General features: G+C 50.0%; 1 protein-coding gene across 2 annotated transcripts in view; it reads left to right on the top strand.

Annotated features, from left to right (window-relative positions):
• LOC140389484 (myoneurin-like) overlaps positions 1 to 20,095 on the top strand; it is a 200,534-nt gene extending 180,439 nt beyond the window's left edge. The window contains exons 7-8 of one of the 2 annotated variants that reach the window (XM_072473618.1): positions 7,543 to 7,629; positions 19,306 to 20,095. In XM_072473618.1, coding sequence (XP_072329719.1) covers positions 7,543 to 7,629; positions 19,306 to 19,544 — 326 coding nt within the window. In that variant the 3' untranslated portion in view covers positions 19,545 to 20,095. The remainder of the gene's footprint in view (positions 1 to 7,542; positions 7,630 to 19,305) is intronic. The other variant, XM_072473619.1, reaches the window with a different exon arrangement.
• The last annotated feature ends 872 nt before the right edge of the window (positions 20,096 to 20,967 follow it).

Raw genomic sequence — 20,967 nt, 5'->3', positions numbered from 1 at the left:
CTATTGCTCCCGTGCCCACCCCCCTGCCATACTAGTTTAAACCCTCCCGTGTGACACTAGCAAACCTCGCGGCCAGGATATTTATGCCTCTCCGGTTTAGATGCAACCCGTCCTTCTTATACAGGTCACACCTGCCCCGGAAGAGCTCCCAGTGGTCCAGATAATGGAAACCCTCCCTCCTACACCAGCTGTTTAGCCACGTGTTTATCTGCTCTATCTTCTAATGTATTTACGTCCTTCTTTAAATAGGAGAACTGGGGTCTCACGGATGCTCTGTACTTACTTTTACATTTCATTCCTTTTGTAATAAAAGACAACATTCAGTTATATTTAAATGACTTGCTGTACCCTGTGTACCAACAGTAGTGTGAATCATACTCCAGAACTTCTAGCCAAGCTGTTCCTGTACAACACTGACACCTTCCGGCAATGTGGAGAATTGCCCAGGTATGTCCTGTACACACAAAGCAGGACAATCCAACACAGCCAATTACAGTCTACTCTCGATCGTCAGTAAAGTGATGAAAGGAATCATCAACAGCGCTATCAAGTGACAATTACTCAGCAAAATCTGCGCAGTAGCACATTGCTTAGCACTACTGCATCACAGCTCCAGAGTCCCAGGTTCAATTCCCAGCTTGAGTCACTGTCTGTGTGGAGTTTACACGTTCTCCCCGTGTCTGCGTGGGTTTCCTCCGGGTGCTCCGGTTTCCTCCCACAGTCCAAAGATGTGCAGGTTAGGTGGATTGGCCATGATAAATTGCCCTTTGTGTCCAAAAGAGGTTAGGTGGGGTCACGGGGATAGGCTGGAGGTGTGAGCTTCAGTAGGGTGCTCTTTCCAAGGCGTGCCGACTCGATGGGCCGAATGGCTGCCTTCTGCACGGTAAATTCTAAGATTCTATGCTCACTCAGTTTGGGTTCTGCCAGGGTCACTCAGCTGCTGACTTAATTACTGCTTTGTTCAAACATGGACAAGAGAGCTCAGTGCCGGAGGGGAGGTAGTAGTGACTGCCCTTGCAGCGTTTGACCGAGTGTGGCATCAAGGAGCCCGAGCTAAACTGGAGTAAATGGTCATCGGGGGAAATCCTCCTCAATACCATTCGCAGCTCCTCTGATTCTGAAGCAGGTGCATTGTGATCATCCAACTCCGTGAACCATTCCCACTTTTCTGCCATATAGTTTGATCCCTCTCACACCCAGAGCTAGATCCAATGCCTTGAAAACGTTGAATGTTTTGGCTTGAACTACTTCCTGTGGTAATGAATTCCACAGGGTCCCCACTCTCTGGGTGAAGAAATGTCTTCTCATTTCACTCCTAAATGGTCTATCCCGTATCTTCCAGTTGTGATCCCTTGTTCTGGACACCCCACCATCAGGAACATCCTTCCTGCATCGACCCTGTCCAGTCCGGTTAGAATTTTAAAGGTTTCTATGACATGCCCCCTCATTCTTCTGAACTCCAGTGAATACAATCCTAACTGATTCAATCTCGTCTCATATTTCAGTCCTGCCATCCCAGGAATCAGTCTGGTAAACCTTTGCTGCACTCCTTTTATATCAAGAACATCCTTCCTCAAAAAAGGAGATCAAAACTGCACACAATATTCCAGGTGTGGCCTCACCAAGGCCCTGTATAATTGCAGCAACACCTCCCTGCTCCTGTACTCAAATCATCTCGCTATGATTCACAGAATAATACAGTGCAGAAGAGGTCCATCGAGTCTGCACCAACGCATGAAAAACACCTGACCTGTCTCACTTGGCCAATAGCCTCGAATGTTAAGACATGTCAAGTGCTCATCCAGGTACTTTTCAAAGGATGTGAGGCAACCCGCCTCTACCCCCCCCCCCAGGCAGCGCGTTCCAGACCCTCACCACCCTCTGGGGAAAAAGGTCTCCCCTCCAATCCCCCCTAAACCTCCCGCCCCTCACCTTGAACTTGTGTCCCCTTCGTAACCGACCCTTCAACTAAGGGGAACAGTTGCTCCCTATCCAGCCTGTCCATGCCCCTCAGAATCCTGTCCACCTCGATCAGGTCACCCCTCAGTCTTCTCTGCTCCAGCAAAAACAACCCAAGCCTATCAAAACTCTCTTCATAGCTTAAATGTTCCATCCCAGGCAACATCCTGGTGAATCTCCTCTGCACCCCCTCCAGTGCAATCACATCCTTCCTATAATGTGGCGACCAGAACTGCACACAGTGCTCCAGCTGTGGCCTCACCAAAGTTCTCCACAACTCCAACATGACTTCCCTGCTTTTGTAATCTATGCCCCGATTGATAAAAGCGAGTGTCCCATATGCCTTTTTCACCCCCCTATTAACCTGCCCTTCTGCCTTCAGAGATCTATGGACAAACACTCCAAGGTCCTCGGAACTTCCCCATGTCAGGGCATTCATTGAATCTTTCCTTGTCACATTACTCCTTCCAAAGTGGATCACCTCACACTTTTCAGGGTTAAATTCCATCTGCCACATTTCTGCCCATTTGACCATCCCGTCTGTCTCCCTGTAACCCAAGACACTCAACCTCACTGTTACCCACCCGGCCAATCTTTGTGTCATCCGCAAACTTACTGATCCTACACCCACATAGTCATCTTAGTCATTTATATAAATGACAAACAATAGGGGACCCAGCACAGATCCCTGTGGTACATCACTGGCTTCCAGTCACTAAAGCAGCCGTCTGTCATCACCCTCTGTCTCCTGCAACTAAACTGTGAATCAACATACCATTAGCCTTCTTTACCGCCTGCTATATCTGCATGCTTACTTTCAGCGACTGGTGTACGAGGACACCCAGATCCCGCTGCACGTTCCCCTTCTCAATCTATAACCATTCAGATAATCTGCCTTTCTGTTTTTGCTACCGAAGCGGATAACCTCACATTTATCAACATTATATTGCATCAGCCATTCACTCACTCCTTGTCCAAATCACACTGAAGAATCTCTGCATCCTCCTCGCAGCTCACCCTCCCACACAACCTGGTGTTATCTGCAAAATTGGAGCTATTACATTTAGTTCCCTCATCTAAATCATTAATATATATTGTGAATAGCTGGGGTCCCAGCACTGATCCTTGCAGTACCCCACTAGTCACTGCCTGCCAATTTGAAAATTCCTACTCTTTGTTTCCTGTCTGCCAACCAGTTTTCTATCCACCTCAATACACTGCCCCCAATCCCATGTGCTTTAATTTTACACAATAATCTCTTATGCGGGACTTTGTCGAAAACTTCCTGGAAGTCAAAGTAAAGCACATCCTCTCATTAACTCTACTAGTTACATCCTCGGAAAATTCCAGTAGATTTGTCAAGCAGGATTTCCCCTTCATCAATCCATGCTGACTCTGTCCGATCCTGCCAATGTTTTCGAAGTGCTCTGCTATAATTTTTTTTTTAATGAACTGTAGCATTTTTCCCACTACCAATGTAAGGCTTACTGGTCCCTGTTTTCTCTCTACCTCCCTTTTTGAATATTGGAGTGACATTAACTTCCCTCCAATCTGCAGGAGCTGTTCCAGAGTCTATAGAATCCCGGAAGATGACCACCAATGCATCCACTATTTCCGGAGCCACCTCCTTAAGCACTCTAGGATGCAGATTTGCAGGCTTTGGGGATTTATCCGCCTTCAATCCCATCAATTTCCCCAACACCATTTCTCTATTAATATTGATCTCCTTCAGTTCCTCTCACTAAACCCTGCATTCCCCAACATTTCTGGTATCTGATTTGGATCTTCATTTGTGAAGACAGATCCAAAGTATGTGTTCAGTTGCTCAGCCATTTCTTTGTCCCCTGTTTCTGACTGTAAGGGACCTACATTTGTCTTCATCAATCTTTTCTCTTCATGTTCCCTGTAAGTTCAGTCTCGTGCTCTATTTTCCCCTTAATCAATCCCTTGGTCCTCCCTTTGCTGAATTCTAAACTGCTCCCAATCCTCAGGTCTGCTGTTTTTTCTGACTAATTGGTTTACCTCTTCCTTGGAGCTAATACTATCTTTAATTTCCCTTGTAAGCCATGGATTGCCCACTTTTTAATTTTTGTGCCATACAGGAATTACTAATTTTTGCAATTCCCCATGCGTTCCTTGAATGTTTGCCATGGCCTATCCACTGTCATCCCTTTAAGTAACATTCCCCAATCGATCATAGCCAACTCACGCCTCATTTCATCGTAGTTTCCATTGTTAAGATTCAGGACCCTTGTCTCAGAAACAACTACTTCACTCTCCATCTTGATGAACAATTCTATCACATTATGGTCACTCAACCCCAAGGGGTTTCGCACAACTAGATTCCCGGTGATTTCATTCTCGGTACACAGCACCCAGTCGCTTCACTAATTGGTTGCTCAAAGTATATATTGGCCCAGTATATACACCAGGAATTCCTCCTCTACGGTATTGTGACTAATTTGATTTGCCCAATCTATATGCAGATTAAAATCACCCATAATTATAGATGTTCCCTTAACACATGCGTCTCTAATTTCCTGATTAATGCCATTCCCAATATCACTGCAGTTTGGGGTCTATGTACAACGTCCGCCAACATATTTTGCCCCTCGGTGTTTCTCCGCTCTACCCATACAGATTCCACATTGTCAGAGCTAATATCCTTTCTCACTGCCTTTTCCTTTTTGTCTGTCCTCCCAAAATACCCCAGGATATTTAGTTTCCATCCCTGATCACCCTGCAGCCATGTCTCCGTAATCCCGATTATATCATACCTGTTAACATCTATTTGCGTGATTAGTTCATCCGTTTTATTATGAATACTCTTGAGCGTTAAGGCACAAAGCCTTTAAGCTAGTCTTTTCAACATTACTTGTCCTGTTCACGATATTTTTCACTGTGGCTCTTGGTTTCTCTGCCTATCACTTTTCTTATTCCACTTTCTGTGTTTTGTTTTTGTCCTTGTTTCCTCCTCCTCTGACTCCTATCACCCTGCTATTTTAGTTTAAACCCTCCCCAACCCCTCTATCAAATACTCCCCCTAGGACATCAGTCCCAGTCCTGCCCAGGTGTAACCCGTCCAGTTTGTACTGGTCCCACCTCCCCCAGAACTGGTCCCAATGCCCCAGGAATCTGACACCCTCCCCCTGACACCATCTCTTCAGCTGTGTATTTATCCGATAGATCCTGCTATTTCTACTCTGACTAGCACGTGGCACCGGTAGTAATCCTGAGGTCACTACCTTGTGAGGTCTGACTTCTCAACTTTCTTCCTAACTCCCAATATTCTGCTTTCAGGACCTCATCCCTTTTTTAACCTGTGTCATTGGTACCGGTGTGTACCACAACCACTGGCTGTCCACCCTCCCCGTCTAGAATGTCCGGCAACCACTCCAAGACATCCTTGACCAGAGCACCAGGGAGGCACATACATCCTGGAGTCTCGTTTGCAGCCACAGAAATGCCTGTCTATTCCCCTTGCAACCAAATCCCGCACTTTTTACTCCTCCCCTCTGCCGCAGAACCAACCGTGGTGCCACGAGTTTGGCTGTTGCTGCTTTCCCCTGAGAGGCCATTCCCCTCAACAGTATCCAAAAAGGTATATCTGTTTTGCAGGGGAATGGCCACAGGAGATTCCTGCACTACCTGCCTCGCTCTCTTGCTCTGCCTAGTGGTCACCCATTCCCTTCCTGCCTGCAGAGTCTGAGCCTGCGGTGTGACCACCTCTCTATATGTGCTATCCACGATGCTCTCCAACTCGCAGATGTTCCACAGTGTCCCCAGCGGCTCCAGCTCCAAAACCCGGGCTTCCAGGAGCTGCAGGTGGAGACACTTCCTGCACACATGCTGGTCCCGGACACTGGAAATGTTCCCAGCCTCCCACATGGAGCAGGAGGAGCAAATCAAGGCTTGGAGCTCTCCTGCCTTTTGGAAGATACTTAAAATCAAATAATATTAATTACTGTAGGCCCCTTCCCTGGTCCTCATTACTACAGAATATCGACCTTCCAAACCATGAGCAATAAAAGTAGTAAATACTTATCCGTTCGTACTCCCCTAATCAGCCGATTCCACTTCCCCAGCATCACTTTTGCAATCTGATATCACTAGAAGAGCTCAAAGCTAGCAGTCCGCTCTGTCTCGCTCTTTTATCCTCCCGGCTCAGCTCTTCGACTCGCTTTTTTTGCACTCTTTTATCGTCCCAAAACTCGCTCTCAGTCTCGCTCTTTTCTCGAGCTCTTTTACCTCCCAGCCACCACTCCCAGTCTCTCTCTTTCTCCTTCCCAGCTCTCCTGAGTGTCACTCTTTTTTGTGCACTTTTATCCACCTAACTCCTCCTAGTTCCGCTCCTTTTCGCACTGGTGTCTTCCCGGCTCCACTCTCTGTCTTGCTCTTTCTCACGTTCTTCTATTTCTCTGGCTCCGCTCTCTTGGTCTAGCAAGCCACTCAGCTCAAGGGCAATACTCCCATGAAATAATATTTTCAAATATTGGAATATGTTGCAGCAGGGAGAGCAGATGGCCAATCAGGTCTGTATCTGCTGGAGATCAGAAGAGTAACATGCAATACGGTTGAAACATAGATAGATAGATAGAATTTACAGTGCAGAAGGAGGCCATTCGGCCCATCGAGTCTGCACCGGCTCTTGGAAAGAGCACCCCGCCCACGGTCGACACCTCCACCCTATCCCCATAACCCAGTAACCCCACCCAACACTAAGGGCAATTTTGGGCACTAAGGGCAATTTATCATGGCCAATCCACCTAACCTGCACATCTTTGAACTGTGGGAGGAAACCGGAGCACCCGGAGGAAACCCACGCAGACACGGGGAGGATGTGCAGACTCCGCACAGACAGTGACCCAAGCCGGAATCGAACCTGGGACCCTGGAGCTGTGAAGCAATTGTGCTATCCACAATGCTACCGTGCTGCCCCAAAACATGTAAGATGTCGAGGGATATTGACAGGGTGGATGTGCAAAGGATGTTTCTTCTTGTTTTTTAAAATAAATTTGGAGTACCCAATTATTGTTTTTACAATTAAGGGGCAATTTAGCGTGGCCAATCCACCTACTCTGCACATCTTTGGGATGTGGGGGTGAGACCCACGCAGACACGGGGAGAATGTGCGAACTACACACAGACAGTGACCCAGGACCGGAATCGAACCTGGGACCTTGGCGCCGTGAGGCAGCAGTGCTAACCACTGCTCCAACGTGCCGCCCCGGATCTTTCCTCTTGTGAAGGAGTCTAGAACTAGGGGTACTGTTAAAAATAAGGGGTTACCCATTTAAGACAAAGATGAGGAGGGCCGTGACTCTTTGGAACTCTTCATTAAAGGATAGTAAAGGCCGGGCTGGATCGATTCTTGGTAAACAAGGGGATGAAGCTTCCTCTGGGTAGAGGGGTGTTTGGAGGAGGGGGGTTGTGGAGTTGAGGTTTCAATCAGATTAACCTTGATCTCATTATATGGTAGCGTAGGCTCGGGCAGAATGGCCTCCTGCTTTTAATTCCTATGTGCATGTTGTTTGCATGACTGACATCAATTGCATAAATATTCACTTAAAGTCTTTCTTCCAGGTGAAAAACCTTTTATCTGTGAATTGTGTGGCAATTCCTACTCTGATGTGAAGAATTTAAAGAAACATAACAATAAAGTTCATGGTGGTGAGTATTTTCAGAAAATCAAGACAATTTAACCAATCACATCCCAAATCTTTCCACATAACCCAGCAAGTTAATCTTCAAATATCAGTCGAATTGCCTTTTGAAACTCCCTGTGGGACTTGCTTGCTGCAGCCTTCCAGCTTTGAACAACACTCTGTCTGCAAAGAAATTATTTCTCATTTCCTCCCGAGGAATTTACCAATCATCTTAAAACTATAACCTCTGGTTACCCACTTGCCAGAAGAAATAGTTTGTCCCGAGTTGCTCGATCCAAATTTCAGAGTTTGAGCAGGAGCTGGAGTCACTCAGATATCTCCAACAGGTTAAGAGCTTTCCAGATGCCACGTTTATTTATGTGGTCACTATGCAACTGCAAAAGATGTAGGAGCCGCCAAGTGCATCTCTGCAGAATTTCGATCTGAATGCTGCTGAGAGTGAGAGTTCATGTGGGGAGAGCTGACAGAGCCAGGTCCATGGATAGAACCCACAGGAAGACACCAAAAAAAGCAGAAGACTGATCAGTAATTGGATAGTTGGGAAACGTACAAGTGTTTGTGGCTACAAACATGGGGCGCGATTCTCCGACCCCCCACCGGGTCAGAGAATCGCCGGGGGCGGGCGTAAATCCCGCCCCCGCCGTGTCCCGAATTCTCCGCCACCAGAGATTCGGCGGGGGCGGGAATCGCGCTGTGCCGGTCGGCGGAAATCGTGCCGGTCGGCGGGCCCGCCCCCGGCGATTCTCCAGTCCACGATGGGCCGAAGTCCCGCCGCTGTCAACCCACGCCAGCCGCCGTGGATTGAACCACCTTTCGAACAGCGGGACAAGGCGGCGCGGGCGGGCTCCGGGGTCCTGGGGGGAGCGTGGGGCGATCTGGCCCCGAGGGGTGCCCCCACGGTGGCCTGGCCCGCGATCGGGGCCCACCGATCCGCAGGCGGGCCTGTGCCGTGGGGGCACACTTTTCCTTCCGCCTTCGCCATGGTCTTCACTATGGCGGAGGCGGAAGAGACCCCCTCCCCTGCGCATGCGCGGGGATGCCGTGAGCGGCCACTGCCGCGCATGCGCTACACGGCAAAGTTATTAAAGGCCTTTCCCGCCAGCCGGCGGGGCGGAAATCACTCCAGCGCGGGCCTAGCCCCTCAAGGTGAGGGCTCGGCCTCTCGAGATGCGGAGAATTCCGCACCTTTGGGGCGGCGCGATGCCGAACTGATTCGTGCCATTTTTGGCGCCGGTCGGCGGACATCGCGCCGATTGCAGAGAATCCTGCCCATGAATCCAACCGAAGGATAAAAGCAAATTACTGCGGTTGCTGGAATCTAAATCAAAAACAAAATGCAGGAAAATGTCAGCAGGTCTGGCAGCAACTGTGGAGAGAGAAGGGAGCTTACGTTTCGAGTCTGGATGACTCAGAGCTTTGACAAAGAGTTGAAGGGTTACAGAGAATGGGCAGGACGGTGGAGTTAAGGCCAGGATGAGATCAGCTCTGATCAAATGGTAGAGCAGACTCGATGGGCCAAATGGCCTAATTCTGCTCTGATATCTGATGAGTTTATGTCACTGAAGGGCTGCAGAGCACCCTTAGCGGGGAAGGCGAGCAGCCAGCAGGTATGGCCTACATTGGGACAACGATATGGGTAGAAAGAGGGATGTCATCCTGGAGTCCAAATTTAGAGAGCTAGGTAGGAAATTAGCATGCAGGACCTCAGAAGTAGTAATCTCCAGATTACTTCCCATAGCAGGCTCAACATAGAATACAAAAACTGAGGACAGAGCAGTGAAATGCCCAGCTGGAGAGATGGTGCAAGAGGGAAAGCTTTTCATTCCTGTGATGTTGAGATCAGTTGTGGTGAGGTGGGACCTGCACAGAGTGAACAGGTTGCACCTCAAGAGAACTGCGACCAATTTCTTTGCAGAGCGATTTGCAAGTGCTATTGGGAAGGGTTTAAACTAACTTGACAGGTGTAATAACTTGAATGAGGAGGAGGTTTGGTGCAAATGAAGTTAACTTTCATTGAGAAACATTGGGATGCTTAACACGCTTGTCACCATCTTTCTGCCAGAAGACACCCTTTCAATGCCGCCCCACAGTTGATTAGATGTGAATGTAGGAGGGTTGATCAGTAAGTTCCCGGATGATATGAAAATTGGTGGGTGGTAAATAGTGAGGATAGTCTTCGATTACAGGTGGGCTGGTCAGCGGCAAATGCAATTCGATCCGGATAAGTGTGAGGTGATGCACTTGGGCAGGACAAACAAGGCAAAGGGAATACAGGATAAATGGCAGGACCCTGGGAAGCACCGAGGATCAGAGGGACCTTGGTGGGCATGTACACCCGTCCCTTAAGGTAGCAGAGCAGGTGGATACCTTGGTTAAGAAGGCATATGGTATACTTGCCTTTATTAGCCAAGGCATAGAGTTTCAGAGCAGGGAGGTTATGCTGGAACTGTATAAAACGTTGGTTAGGCCACAGCGAGAGTATTGTGTGCCGTTCTGGAATCCACATTACAGGAGGGATGTGATAGCCACTGGAAAGGGAGCAGAGGAGATTTACCAGGATGTTGCCCGGGCTGGAGAGTGTTAGTTATGAAGAGTGATTGGATATTCCAGGGCAGACAAGGCTAAGGACTAAGTGCTGGAAAATGGGATTAGAATAGTTAGGTAGTTTTTGGCCGGCACAGATGCGATGGGCTGAAGGGCCTTTTCTGCGCTGTATGATTCTATGACTCTGATAGTGCCGCCCACAATTAATTGACTGGATGGAGGGACAACCAATCTAAATGCAACATCTCCTCCCCCTAAGTTTTTTTTAAAGTTAATTTGTGGGCGTCGTTGGCCAGAGCAGCATTTTTATTGCCCATCCCTAGTTGCCCTTCAGAAGGTGGTGGTGAGTTGCCTTATTGAACCGCTGCAATCCAAGGTGTAGGTACATCGACTGTGCTGTTAGGAAGGGAGTTCCAGGATGTTGCCCCGGCGACAGTGAAGGGACGGTGCTATATTTCCAAGTCAGGGTGTGAGTGACTTGGAGGGGAACCTCCAGGTGGCTCGGTTGCCAGGTATCTGCTGCTCTTGTCCTTCTAGATGGGTTTGGAAGGTGCTGCCTGAGGAACCTTGGTGAGTTACTGCAGTGCATCCTGTAGATGGTACATACGGCTGCCACTGTTCGTCGGTGGTAGAGGGCTTGAATGTTTGTGGAAGGGGGAGCAATCAAGCTGGGCTGCTTTGTCTGTCGAGCTTTTTGAGTGTTGTTGGAGCTGCACTCATCCAGGCAAGTGGAGAGTATTCCATTACACACCTGACACTTGCCTTGTAGATGGTGGACAGGCTTTGGGGGGGTTCAGGAGGTGAGTTACTCACCGTAGGATTCCCAGCCTCTGACCTGCCCTGGTAGCCACAGAATTTATGTGGCTGGGTCCAGTTCAGTTTCTGATCAATGGTAACCCCCAGGATGTGGCTTGTGGGGGATTCAGCGATGGTAATGCCATTGAATGTCAAGGGGCGATGGTTAGATCCTCCGTTTTTTTAAAATGTTTTTATTCTCCATTTTCACATTTTCCTTCAAAATTTACACCTCACCAACAGGCAACAAACAGTAACAAATACAAAGTCAATACCCTTAACATCAACAACGATCCCATCCTCCCACCACCCCATCCAACTGTCAATATATGCCTCAAATAAAACAAACCCTCCCCCATGCCGGTGGGAGAAAAACAAAACAAAAGCGAAAAAGAAAAAGGAGTCCAGAATCGCCCATGGCCACCATTAACCGATAGAGTCGCCCCCCCCACGACAACACTCAATACCATCCAACCTCCAAAAAAGAACCATAAATGACACCCAAGAGTTGTAAACCACCCCCCTCCCCAACTCCTCCCCCTCCACTTCCTCTTGTAAAACTCCTCCCCCCAACCTCTGTTCCTTCCCCCAACTTCCACCCCGGCTAGACCACTCGGACCCTGTTCTGCCAGGGTCCGATGGCCGCAGCCCCTCCCCCCACCTCACTCCCGTTCACTGGAGGCCCCCGCCCGGGTCCCTTTCCCCCTTGCCTGGCCCCAGGAAAAACCCAGAAGTCCCCTTTTAGCACACAAACCCCGCATATCCACCTATACCCCAAAGAGCCCTCATTCCGACTGAAAGTCCCATTTCTTCCCTTGTCCAAATATATACAACGTTGGCTCCTGTAGCCCATACACCCGCACGCAGTGAAACAAAAAAGAAAAAAATACAGTCATGAGGCTACATTGGCACATGACCATTTCTCAATTCTGCCACAGTCCTGCCTTCGCAAACTCCTCCGCTGCTTCTGCCGTGCCGAAATAAAAGTCCTTGAACTTGTAGGTAACCCTCAGCTTTGCTGGATATACAATGCCGCACTGCACCCTGCTAATGTACAGTGCCCTCTTCACCCGGTTGAAGGTAGCCCCCCTCCTCGCCAGCTCCACCGTAAAGTCCTGGTATACACGTACACCAGCTCCAGCCCACTGCACCACCCGCTTCTGCTTGGCCCAGCTCAGGACCTTCTCCTTCACACTGTACCTACGGAAGCACAGAGTCACTACCCTTGGCAGCTCACTCGCCTTTGGTACAGGCCTCCACGACCGATGTGCCCGATCCAGCTCACTTGTCTTTGCAGGAGCAGGCCAGTCGATTTCAGCGGGAGCGGTGCGTTAGTGATTTCTGGGAGACCTTCACAGGAGCAGGCTAGTCAATTTCAGCGGTAAACACTTACCTGGTCCCGTTTTCGGTCCCTCTTTGCTGTTTTTAAAAAAAAAATTAGTGTTTAAGGCGGGAACAGGAAGTTCGACCCGCGGACGTCTGGGAAGACCCTCACCAATAAATTCTGGTGGAGAGGAAACCCGAGACACTACACGTGTAGTGTCTCCCACCCGCCCTCCTCCTCTAACCTAATAATAAAACCCTTTGGTGTGAGGTAAGTACCATATTTTATTATTATTATTATTTATTTATTTTTTTAATTTAATTTAGTTGATAGCCAGATCTTGGTAGAAAGTTAGAGGAATGGCAGGGAAGGGAGTGCAATGGTCCTCCTGCAGGATGTTTGAGGTGAGGGATGCAGTTAGTGTCCCTGCTGATTTTACCTGCAGGAAGTGCTGCCATCTCCAGCTCCTCCAAGACCGAGTTAGGGAACTGGAGCTGGAGTTGGAAGAACTTTGGATCATTCGGGAGGCAGAGGGGGTCATAGATAGCAGCTTCAGGGAATTAGTTACACCAAAGATTGGAGATAGATGGGTAACTGTAAGAGGGACTGGGAAGAAGCAGTCAGTGCAGGGATCCCCTGCGGTCGTTCCCCTGAGAAACAAGTATACCGCTTTGGATATTTGTGGGGGGGGGGGGAGACTTACCAGGGATAAGCCATGGGGTACGGGCCTCTGGCACGGAGTCTGTCCCTGTTGCTCAGAAGGGAAGGGGGGAGAGGAGCAGAGCATTAGTAATTGGGGACTCGATAGTCAGGGGCACAGATAGGAGATTTTGTGGGAGCGTGAGAGACTCACGTTTGGTATGTTGCCTCCCAGGTGCAAGGGTACGTGATGTCTCGGATCGTGTTTTCCGGGTCCTTAAGGGGGAGGGGGAGCAGCCCCAAGTCGTGGTCCACATTGGCACTAACGACATAGGTAGGAAAGGGGACAAGGATGTCAGGCAGGCTTTCGGGGAGCTAGGATGGAAGCTCAGAACTAGAACAAACAGAGTTGTTATCTCTGGGTTGTTGCCCGTGCCACGTGATAGTGAGATGAGGAATAGGGAGAGAGAGCAATTAAACACGTGCTACAGGGATGGTGCAGGCGGGGGGGGGATTCAGATTTCTGGATAACTGGGGCTCTTTCTGGGGAAGGTGGGACCTCTACAGACAGGATGGTCTACATCTGAACCTGAGGGGCACAAATATCCTGGGGGGGAGATTTGTTAGTGCTCTTTGGGGGGGTTTAAACTAATGCAGCAGGGGCATGGGAACCTGGATTGTAGTTTTAGGGTAAGGGAGAATGAGAGTATAGAGGTCAGGAGCACAGATTTGACGTCGCAGGAGGGGGCCAGTGTTCAGGTAGGTGGTTTGAAGTGTGTCTACTTCAATGCCAGGAGTATACGAAATAAGGTAGGGGAACTGGCAGCATGGGTTGGTACCTGGGACTTCGTTGTTGTGGCCATTTCGGAGACATGGATAGAGCAGGGACAGGAATGGATGTTGCAGGTTCCGGGGTTTAGGTGTTTTAGTAAGCTCAGAGAAGGAGGCAAAAGAGGGGGAGGTGTGGCGCTGCTAGTCAAGAGCAGTATTACGGTGGCGGAGAGGATGCTAGATGGGGACTCATCTTCCGAGGTAGTATGGGCTGAGGTTAGAAACATGAAAGGAGAGGTCACACTGTTGGGAGTCTTCTATAGGCCTCCAAATAGTTCTCGGGATGTAGAGGAAAGGATGGCGAGGATGATCCTGGATAAGAGCGAAAATAACAGGGTAGTTATTATGGGAGACTTTAACTTTCCAAATATTGACTGGAAAAGATATAGTTCGAGTACACTAGATGGGTCGTTTTTTGTACAGTGTGTGCAGGAGGGTTTCCTGACACAATATGTGTCAGAGAGAGCTAAGACGAGCAAGGAGGGGACATGAGAAGTATTTGGCAGGAAGGATCAAGGAAAACCCAAAAGCTTTCTATAGGTATGTCAGGAATAAGCGAATGACTAGGGAAAGAGTAGGACCAGTCAAGGACAGGGATGGGAAATTGTGTGTGGAGTCTGAAGAGATAGGCGAGATACTAAATGAATATTTTTCGTCAGTATTCACTCAGGAAAAAGATAATGTTGTGGAGGAGAATGCTGAGCCCCAGGCTAATAGAATAGATGGCATTGAGGTACGTAGGGAAGAGGTGTTGGCAATTCTGGACAGGCTGAAAATAGATAAATCCCCGGGACCTGATGGGATTTATCCTAGGATTCTCTGGGAGGCCAGGGAAGAGATTGCTGGACCTTTGGCTTTGATTTTTATGTCATCATTGGCTACAGGAATAGTGCCAGAGGACTGGAGGACAGCAAATGTGGTCCCTTTGTTCAAAAAGGGGAGCAGAGACAACCCCGGCAACTATAGACCGGTGAGCCTCACGTCTGTAGTGGGTAAAGTCTTGGAGGGGATTATAAGAGACAAGATTTATAATCATCTAGATAGGAATAATATGATCAGGGATAGTCAGCATGGCTTTGTGAAGGGTAGGTCATGCCTCACAAACCTTATTGAGTTCTTTGAGAAGGTGACTGAACAGGTAGACGAGGGTAGAGCAGTTGATGTGGTGTATATGGATTTCAGCAAAGCGTTTGATAAGGTTCCCCACGGTAGGCTATTGCAAAAAATACGGAGGCTGGGGATTGAGGGTAATTTGGCGATGTGGATCAGAAATTGGCTAGCTGAAAGAAGACAGAGGGTGGTGGTTGATGGGAAATGTTCAGAATGGAGTACAGTCACAAGTGGAGTACCACAAGGATCTGTTCTGGGGCCGTTGCTGTTTGTCATTTTTATCAATGACCTAGAGGAAGGCGCAGAAGGGTGGGTGAGTAAATTTGCAGACGATACTAAAGTCGGTGGTGTTGTCGATAGTGTGGAAGGATGTAGCAGGTTACAGAGGGATATAGATAAGCTGCAGAGCTGGGCTGAGAGGTGGCAAATGGAGTTTAATGTAGAGAAGTGTGAGGTGATTCACTTTGGAAGGAATAACAGGAATGCGGAATATTTGGCTAATGGTAAAGTTCTTGAAAGTGTGGATGAGCAGAGGGATCTAGGTGTCCATGTACATAGATCCCTGAAAGTTGCCACCCAGGTTGATAGGGTTGTGAAGAAGGCCTATGGAGTGTTGGCCTTTATTGGTAGAGGGATTGAGTTCCGGAGTCGGGAGGTCATGTTGCAGCTGTACAGAACTCTGGTACGGCCGCATTTGGAGTATTGCGTACAGTTCTGGTCACCGCATTATAGGAAGGACGTGGAGGCTTTGGAGCGGGAGCAGAGGAGATTTACCAGGATGTTGCCTGGTATGGAGGGAAAATCTTATGAGGAAAGGCTGATGGACTTGAGGTTGTTTTCGTTGGAGAGAAGAAGGTTAAGAGGAGACTTAATAGAGGCATACAAAATGATCAGGGGGTTGGATAGGGTGGACAGTGAGAGCCTTCTCCCGCGGATGGATATGGCTGGCACGAGGGGACATAGCTTTAAACTGAGGGGTAATCGATATAGGACAGAGGTCAGAGGTAGGTTCTTTACGCAAAGAGTAGTGAGGCCGTGGAATGCCCTACCTGCTACAGTAGTGAACTCGCCAACATTGAGGGCATTTAAAAGTTTATTGGATAAACATATGGATGATAATGGCATAGTGTAGGTTAGATGGCTTTTGTTTTGGTGCAACATCGTGGGCCGAAGGGCCTGTACTGCGCTGTATCGTTCTATGTTCTATGTTCTATATCGGGAGGGATCCTCCCCCTCCTCCAATAGTTTTGCCAACATTGCGGCAAAATACTCAGTCGGCCTCGGTCCTTCCACTCCTTCGGGCAGCCCCAAAATCCTCAAATTCTGTCGCCTGGATCTGTTTTCCAGGTCTTCCATTTTGCCTTGCAGATCCTTGTTGATCTCTATCACCTTCCGCATCTCCTTCCCCATCGAGGTAAGTTGACCACTGTGCTGCAGTAATGTCTCTTCCACTTCCTTCAGCGCCTCCCCTTGCTCCCTCACCTCCGCCACTGAGCTCGCCACCGCCGTCCTCACCGGGGTAATCGCCGCCTCCACCAGCACTTTCAGAATCACCCCCATCGCCTTCCTCATTGCCTCCATATGTTTTGTAAATGCCTTTCGAATTCCGCAGCCATCACCGTAGTTATTTCTTCAGCCGTAAGCAATGCGGCCTCCCCGGCGCTCCAGCCTCCATTTTCTTTACTGACCCCGCGGTGACCTTTTCACTCCCCGACGGACTTTCAGCCGCTTTTTTCACGGCCGTTTTTTTGCCGGGCTTCGACATTTCCCTTCTTTGTGCTGTCTCCCGACTTTTACTGCCTTCGCTGGCCCTAAGACCGGGCGTTAACCCCCGACAATGTCGTTCCCGAACGGGAGCCTTCCAAAGCACAGCTGCCTCCCGCCCGCCGTCACCGGAAGTCCCACCAAGCGGCGGTCCGAGCGGCGGACCGAGCGGCAGACCGAGCGACCCATGTCACTGTCTAACTGCTTCTTAACGTCCCTGTGCTGTACGGGCAATCGTGTTGGAGGGGCAGTTCCTCGGTTTTGACCCAGTAACAGTAAAGGAATGGTAATTTAATTCCAAATTAGGATGGTGTGTGGCAGGTGTTGGCATTTGCAGGCATCAGCTGTCCTTGTTCTCTAGTTGGTCGAGATCGCAGGTTTGAAAGGTGCTGTGAAAAGAGCGGTGGTGGGTTCTGCAATGCAGATTGTAGTTGGTAGACATTGCAGCCACTCTGCATTGGTGGTGAAGGGAGTGAATTTTAAGGTGGTGGATGGGGTGCCAAATAAGCAGCCGTTTTGTCTTGGCTGGTGTCTGAGTTACTCGAGTGTTGCTGGAGCGGCACACATTCAGCCAAGTGGAGAGTATTCCATCACACCCCTGGATGTGACTTTTAAATGGCGACTTTGTGGAGTCAGGAGATGAGTTACTCTCTGGAGATTCCCCAGCCTCTGACCCTCACAGTACCTGTATTGCTGGTCCAATTCAGTTTCTAGTCCATAGTGACCCCGGATGTTAATTGTGGGATTTTAAAGAAAAGTCATTGCCTCGCACTGTTGTGGTGCAGATGTAACTTGCCACTTATCAGGCAAAGCCTGAATATTGTCCAGGGTTGTTGCATTTGGGTACAGATAACATCTGTAACAGAGGAGCCACAAATGGTGCTGAACATTGTGCAGTCAACAGCAAATATCCCCACTTCTGACCTTATGATGGAAGGGAGGTCATTGATGGAGCAGCTGAAGATGGTTGGGCCGAGGACACTATCCTGAGGAACTCCTGCAGTGATGTCCTGGGACTGAGATAATTGACCTCCGACCACCAAAACCATCTTCCTTTGTGCCGGGTATGACTCCAACCAGCGGAGAGTTTCCCCCCTGATTCCCATTGACTCCAGTTTTGCCAGGTCAAATACTCCCTTGAGGCCCTGTCTGCATCAACGGGGCCGAGGTGGAGATGGTTAACAGCTTCAAATTCCTAGGTGTGCACATCACCAAAAGTCTGTCCTGGACCACCCATATCGACGCTACCACCAAGAAAGCACAACAGCACCTATTCTTCCTCAGGAAACTAAGGAAATTCATGTCCACATTAACCCTTACCAACTTTTACAGATGCACCATAGAAAGCATCCTATCGGGCTGCATCACAGCCTGGTATGGCAACTGCTCGGCCCAGGACTGCAAGAAACTTCAGAGAGTCGTGAACACCGCCCAGTCCATCACACGAACCTGCCTCCCATCCATTGACTCCATCTACACCTCCCGCTGCCTAGGGGAAAGCGGGCAGCATAATCAAAGACCCCTCCCACCCGGGGTATTCACTCTTCCAAATTCTTCCATCGGGCAGGAGATAGAGGGGCGAAATTCTCCGGAAACGGCACGATATCCGCCGACTGGCGCCCAAAACGGTGCCAATCAGACGGGCATCGCGCCGCCCCGAAGGTGCATCTTTGGGGGCCGAGCCCCAACATTGAGGGGCTAGGCCGGCGCCGGAGGAATTTCCGCCCCGCCAGCTGGCGGAAAAGGCCTTTGGTGCCCCGCCAGCTGGCGCGGAAATGACATCTCCGGGCGGCGCAGGAGCGTCAGCGGCCGCTGACAGTTTCCCGCGCATGCGCAGTGGAGGGAGTCTCTTCCGCCTCCGCATGGTGGAGACCGCGGCGGAGGCGGAAGGGAAAGAGTGCCCCCACGGCACAGGCCCGCCTGTGGATCGGTGGGCCCCGATCGCGGGCCAGGCCGCCATGGGGGCACCCCCCGGGGCCAGATCGCCCCGCGCGCCCCCCAGGACCCCGGAGCCCGCCCGCCCTCTTGTGGACTGACCTCATTAACACTACACCCTGTATGCTTAACCTAATGCCTGTGTCTATGTATTTACATTGGGTACCTTGTGTTGCCCTATTATGTATTTTCTTTTCATGTACTAAATGATCTGTTTGAGCTACTCGCAGAAAAATCCAAATCCCAATATCTGGTAATGCTCCTGGAATGTCCTTATCCGCTCTTCATTGAATTGAAGTGCAATTCAGAACAAAGAAAAAACAAAAATATTAATATAAATTCACGTGAATATCAGAGTCCAGGGTATCAGGGTAGAGTGAGGGTTCCTTTATGGGAGTGTTAAAGTTAGATGGATTTGGCTCGCTGAATTCCTTCAAGGTTGGTGCTGGTATAGGAAGATGTTGTTATCCAGAAACCGCACTGCCTGCTGCACAGGCGATGGCAGGAATCTCCCAGAGACCAGGCTTGAGGCAGGTTCATCATCTGCAGGGGTGGGATTTGAACCTGGGTCCCCACAGCATTTACCTGGTCTCTGGATGAGTAATCTAGAGAAAATATCACTGCCTCCCCATCATTGAAGGAGAATCTTCCGTTGATCAATATTTGGGAGACAAAGAGGGAAATTGGGGCAATCTCCAGCATTGGTCACCTTGTTTAACGGAATGATTTCTTTTCCAGCTGTGAAAAGGACAGATGCTAATGGTGGGGAAGATTTTGTCAAAAGTGAACCGCAGGACTTCATGGATCAGAAACCCTGCGATCTATCCATACCACTCGCTGTCACCATTGGAACAGAGCAACAACAGATTCTGCTGCCCGTGAGCGAGGGCCCATCATTATCCACGGAACAGTTGCTGCGGCCCCCTGTCTCCGCCTACCCAGAGACCCAGCTCATCTTCCTGCAGCAGCTATACTGACAGAACCACCCAGCTCACCAGGGGAAGACATCGCCCACCTCGCCCAGGGGAGCAAGTCACCACCTCGCCCAGGGGAGGAGATCGCCCACCTCGCCCAGGGGAGCAGGTCACCACCTCACCCAGGGGAGCAGGTCACCACCTCGCCCAGGGGAGGAGATTGGCCACCTCGCCCAGGGGAGCAGGTCACCACCTCGCCCAGGGGAGCAGGTCACCACCTCGCCCAGGGGAGCAGGTCACCACCTCGCCCAGGGGAGGAGATCGCCCACCTCTCCCCGGGGAGCAGGTCACCACCTTGCCCAGGGGAGGAGATCGCCCACCTCGCCCAGGGGAGCAAGTCACCACCTCGCCCAGGGGAGGAGATCGGCCACCTCGCCCAGGGGAGCAGGTCACCACCTCGCCCAGGGGAGGAGATCGGCCACCTCGCCCAGGGGAGCAGGTCACCACCTCGCCCAGGGGAGGAGATCGCCCTCATCGCCCAGGGGAGGAGGTCACCACCTCGCCCAGGGGAGGAGATCGCCCTCATCGCCCAGGGGAGGAGAACTCACAGTTGCCCCGGGGGGGTGGGGGGGAACACAGTCTCCCGGGGGGGGGGGGGGGGGGGGTCACACAGTCGCCCCGGGGAAGGAGCAGCTGACACAACTCGCTGGAAGGGGGGGGGGGGGTAGCATAGGGATCACCTGACCCAGTGGAGCGAGCACATGTGGTGGGTGGGAGGATGTGGGGGAGCCCCGTTAGAAGGAGATTGCTGGATTGTGGGGGGCTTGCTGAGACTGAACCGGATTGACTGTGTGCTTCGCCAAGCCCCCCCCAGATTCTGCAGCTCTGTCACTCGTTCCAACATTGATGATTCTGATCCAGTTTATTCTTCTGTATTTATGATACAAATCATGACATATCTTGTGCTGTTTACACAATGAATTTATTGTAACAAATGACTTTTTATTGTTCCCGGGGTGAATATTTCTGTTTACAGACAGAGCGAAATGTTTGTGTCTATCAGACGTGCTTCCCTGATCAGGTCCTGGGTGCATTGCCTTTAACCAGGATGTGGGCCCAGCTCTCCATATATCTCTGAAACTGTGACACTATTTCCTGTTGCAGTATTTAATAGTTCCCCAGCAGTATGGTTATGTGAATATTGACCATTACAGCAGGAAAGGAACAGCTAAGTGTCTCATTTGTGTCTCACTAACACCCATGCGTTGGATCAACTCTGCCACTGGGTAATAACCATGGGGTCCACATTTACTGTTCAGTTCTCTGTATCAGAGATTTATTTAATTGTTCCAACAAATTTCATTGCAGCTGCCCTTTCTCCCCCACAGTCAATTTGGGTTTTATAATATCATTTAGAATCTGTCCTGGGAGTGTTTGATGGGGACCGTGTAGAGGGAGCTTTACTCTGTATCTAACCCCGTGCTGT

The sequence above is a fragment of the Scyliorhinus torazame genome, chromosome 14 (assembly GCF_047496885.1).
Source record: "Scyliorhinus torazame isolate Kashiwa2021f chromosome 14, sScyTor2.1, whole genome shotgun sequence".
NCBI lineage: Eukaryota > Metazoa > Chordata > Chondrichthyes > Carcharhiniformes > Scyliorhinidae > Scyliorhinus > Scyliorhinus torazame.
The sequence above is the reverse complement of the archived record's forward strand: the minus strand, read 5'-3'. Positions and strand labels throughout refer to the sequence as shown.